This window comes from Numida meleagris, unplaced genomic scaffold (assembly GCF_002078875.1).
Source record: "Numida meleagris isolate 19003 breed g44 Domestic line unplaced genomic scaffold, NumMel1.0 unplaced_Scaffold361, whole genome shotgun sequence".
Classification (NCBI taxonomy): domain Eukaryota; kingdom Metazoa; phylum Chordata; class Aves; order Galliformes; family Numididae; genus Numida; species Numida meleagris.
In genome coordinates, this window is record NW_018364586.1 from 4,598 (window position 1) to 8,245 (window position 3,648).

Genomic DNA, 3,648 nt, shown 5'->3' on the forward strand with positions numbered 1-3,648 from the left:
CCCTCTCCTCCCCTCTCCCCCCCTCTTCTCCCCTTCCGTTCCCTCCTTCCCTCTCCTCTCTCGTAGTAAATAGCTTTATCTCCACCCACAACTTCTACTTTGCTTTGTTTGTTATTCCACCCAATCCCACTGGGAAGGGAGAGAGGGAGGGAGCAAACAAGTGGGTGCTGCTGAGCCCCCTGCCAGGTTAAACCACAACAGGAGGGGCCCTTGGGTGCCAGTCCTGAAGGGTAAAGGGCTCCTGGAAGGCTGGACTTGCTCAAGAAGGAATTCTTCAAAGCACAGGAATGAGCCATCCCCGTGTGCTGTAGGACGAGCCAATGGGGAAGGAGACTGTTGTGTCTGACCGGGGAACTTGTGCCGAGGCTCTGGGAGAAGAGAGCATTTACCTCCTGTGGGAGGGAAGGGCAACTCAGAGAGAGTGCGGGGATGTTGGCATCTGCAGGGAGAAAATCAGCAAGGCTAACGGCCAGCGTGGGGATCATGACCACGGAGAATAAAGGGAAGGTGGAGGTTCTCCATGGCTTCTTTGTATCTGCCTTTAATAGTCAGACCAGGTATCCCTGAGGGGCAATATGGGATCTGAGGGGCAATATGGCACCCAGTCCCACTGCTCCCAGCCCCGCGCCCCCCAACTCCCAGCTGGCTGGGAAACTCCTCTCCAGTGGGGCAACCCTACCCGGTACCGACGCAGCTGATTTGTCCTCCCCGGCTGCGGGACCCTATTCTTGTCCCTGTTGAAATTCATCGCGTTCTGCTCTGCCCAGCTGAGCGGTCTGCTCACGGCTCGTTGAATGGCAGCACAGACTTCTGCTCCGTCAGCCGCTCCTCCCAGCTTTGTACTTGGTGAGGCTGCTCTCTATCCCTTCATCCAGCTCCCTGATGAAGCTGAACAAGATTGGACCCAGCCCCGACCCCTGCGGAACCCCGCTAGCTGCAGGCCTCCAACCAGACTCTGCACCCAGAATCACAACCCTCCGAGCTCTGCCAGTTCACAATCCACCTCACCATGCTCTGGTGCATGAGAAGCCGGACGTGAGCCAGCAGCGTGTGCCGCAGCCCCGAAGGCCAACTGCGTTGTGGGCTGCGTGAAAGGAGGAGTGGGCAGCAGGGACAGGGAGGGGATTGTCCCCCTCTGCTCGGCTCCAGGGAGGCCCCGTCTGAGCTTGGAGGTGCTGCTCAACCTGGGCCATTCTATGATTCGTTCTAGGATCCTTCCCTTTCCCCTTTTACAGCCCACAGAAAGGCCCCTTGCCACACAAGGGATGCAGTGAGCAGGCGTGTGAGGAGCAGAGCAAACCAAGTTGAACTTGCAAGGCTGGTCTGAACACTGGAGTGACCCTCAAGCGTGACACACACACCACCACCTGCTGGGCGCATGGGGGTCAGGATTCACGGAAGCAGGCTGGCTAATCCAGGGGGTTTTGAAGCAGGATTTCACGTTGGGAACTTGAAATCTCTGCGTCGCTGCTGGGCTGACTAGGCTTGGTGGCAGCAGGACAGTGCCAGCAAGCAGCAATTCTCCAAAAGTGAATGGAGGGGTGAAGAGGAGCAGTCAGGAAAGCAGAAGTCATCAGTGATAACCTCAGTGGGGATTGGAACAGGAGGGGCTGGAACTGTCCTGCAACCGCGGCCGGGCACCCGAACCTGGACGGGGTTTGTATTTCCCTGCTCTCAGCCACACGCACCATTCCCTGCTGGGCTCCCTGCGCTGCCTCCCAGTTCACACGCACGGGAACACATCTTCTTAGCAGCGAGCGCCCCCTGCTGGCGGCACCGCGGTAAAGCACGGCTCCCATTGCACACCATGGAACACATCTTCTTAGCAGNCCCCTGCTGGCGGCACCGCGGTAAAGCACGGCTCCCATTGCACACCATGGAACACATCTTCTTAGCAGCGAGCGCCCCCTGCTGGCGGCACCGCGTTAAAGCACGGTTCCCATTGCACACCATGGAACACATCTTGACAGCGAGCGCCCCCTGCTGGCTGCTCCGCGTTAAAGCACGGTTCCACCCGGCGGAGGAAGCAGCGAGCACTCGCAACGTTCACACCCGGTGTGGATGCACGGGTGGCAGAGGAGGTACAGAGTGCACTGAAAACTCCTGCCACACTCAGCGCTTACAGGGTCTCTCTCTGTGGATGCGCTGGTGCCGCTTCAGCACAAAGCTGCACTTGAAGCCCGTCCCACACTCCGGGCACTGGAAGGGCCTCTCTCCCGTGTGGACGCGCTCGTGGCGCTGCAATTCCCCACCCAACTGGAAGCCCTTCCCGCACTCGGGGCACTTGAAGGCTCGCTCCGCCGCGTGCATGCGCTGGTGCCGCTTCAGCACGAAGCTGTACTTGAAGCTCTGGCCGCACGCGCGGCACTGGAAGGGCCTCTCCCCCGTGTGGATGCGCTGGTGGCAGGTGAGGTGGGAATTGTTCTTGAAGCTCTTGGCACACTCCGGGCACTGGAAGGGCCTCTCCCCGGTGTGGACGCGCTGGTGCCGCTTCAGGACGGAGCTGTACTGGAAGCTCTTGCCGCACTCGCAGTACTTAATGGGCCGCTGTCCCGCGTGGCTGCGCCGGTGGCAGGTGAGGTGGGAATTGGTTTTGAACCTCCTGGGGCACTCGGGGCACTGGAAGGGCCTCTCCCTCGTGTGGATGCGCTGGTGGCAGGCCAGGTTGCATTTCCACTTGAAGCTTTGGGCGCACTCCGAGCACTTGTACAGTCGCTTCACCGAGAGCACGCAGCGGTGCTTCACCAGGCTGCAATTCCTCCTCAGCCTCTTCCCGCTCTCGGCGCTCGGCTTCTGCCTTTTCTCCTTGCTCCTTGGATCCGCACGCTGCTTTTCACCCGTGCTGCAGCCCAGGGCCTGCCCCGCTCTCTCTCCCTGCTGGTTTCCCTCTTGCTTCTCCAGGTGCTCTCCTTGCTCCGGGACACCCTGCCCATCCCCAGTGATTTGTCCCACCGAGGCGCTGCCCCGCTGCCCTTCAGCCTCGCCACGCTTCTGCAGGTCGTCCTTTACAGTCACGATCCCATCACCTGCCGGACGACAGAGGCAACACACAAATAACATCAGGTGCCAAAATGCCGCCCGCTCGGAGATGGCTTCTGCCAGCCCCAGCCTCCTCCTGCCCCCCAGCAGCTCACCTGGGCTGAGCTCTCCCGCCAGCTCCTCCAGGCCACGCACATCTGGCATGCACGGCTCTTCCCCTCCCTCCAGCATGGAGATCACCGCAGGTTTGGGGGCTGAAAGCGAAGCTCAAAGAACAGAGCAACTGCAGCGCGCGTCCCTCCCAGCTCCTGGAAGCACAGCACGGGCCTGAACGACGCTGCACCAGCACTCACACGCTGCCTTCCCTTCAAGCCCAGCGTCACCTCCACCCATCTGATAACTAAGCACGGAACGTGTCTCTGACGCTCCCCTTACGATTATGGTTTTTACATTTCTCCAAAGTGCTCAGGGCCCAGGGCTTCACAAAGGTTTCCAGGACTTCCACGGGAGAGAAAAAGAAGGGCAAGAGAGAAGCAGGGAGCTGCCAGGCTGCCGGAGCTGGTGGCACCACGCAGCGCAGCAACACCAGGGCAGTTTGCAGGAGCTGATCCAAGCCCTCCTGGCTGATGCCTGCTTGCAGCCGTGACTCGGGGTATTTTCTCACAGGGC

The 3,648-nt window shown here is 60.3% G+C and overlaps 2 protein-coding genes across 4 annotated transcripts in view; both read right to left on the reverse strand.

Annotated features, from left to right (window-relative positions):
* The window catches only part of LOC110391409 (class I histocompatibility antigen, F10 alpha chain-like), a 12,910-nt gene that overhangs the window by 3,536 nt on the left and 5,726 nt on the right, over positions 1 to 3,648 (reverse strand). The gene's annotated exons all lie outside the window — the stretch shown is intronic.
* On the reverse strand, positions 93 to 3,642 carry LOC110391410 (oocyte zinc finger protein XlCOF19-like). 3 transcript variants are annotated; one of them, XR_002434055.1, is made up of 3 exons: positions 3,135 to 3,642; positions 680 to 3,026; positions 93 to 392 (listed from the first exon to the last, which is right to left on the reverse strand). XR_002434055.1 is itself a non-coding variant. In XM_021383265.1 (3 exons), exons 1-3 carry the CDS (start codon positions 3,208 to 3,210, stop codon positions 2,113 to 2,115), a joined length of 852 nt encoding a protein of 283 aa, XP_021238940.1. In that variant the 5' UTR covers positions 3,211 to 3,642; the 3' UTR covers positions 526 to 2,112. The 3 variants fall into 3 exon arrangements, 2 of the variants coding, with proteins under 2 accessions (XP_021238940.1, XP_021238939.1); XM_021383265.1 differs by lacking the exon at positions 93 to 392 and having other exon boundaries at positions 526 to 2,786; positions 2,925 to 3,026; XM_021383264.1 differs by lacking the exon at positions 93 to 392 and having other exon boundaries at positions 526 to 3,026.

What these genes read in the sequence shown, in the direction of transcription:
- LOC110391410 (XM_021383264.1), bottom strand. Translation starts at nt 3,210, where the DNA reads ATGCTGGAGGGAGGGGAAGAGCCGTGCATGCCAGATGTGCGTGGCCTG. An exon ending in GGCGGGAGAGCTCAGCCCAG is followed by an intron (nt 3,027 to 3,134) that starts GTGAGCTGCTGG and finishes GTCGTCCGGCAG; the next exon opens with GTGATGGGATCGTGACTGTA.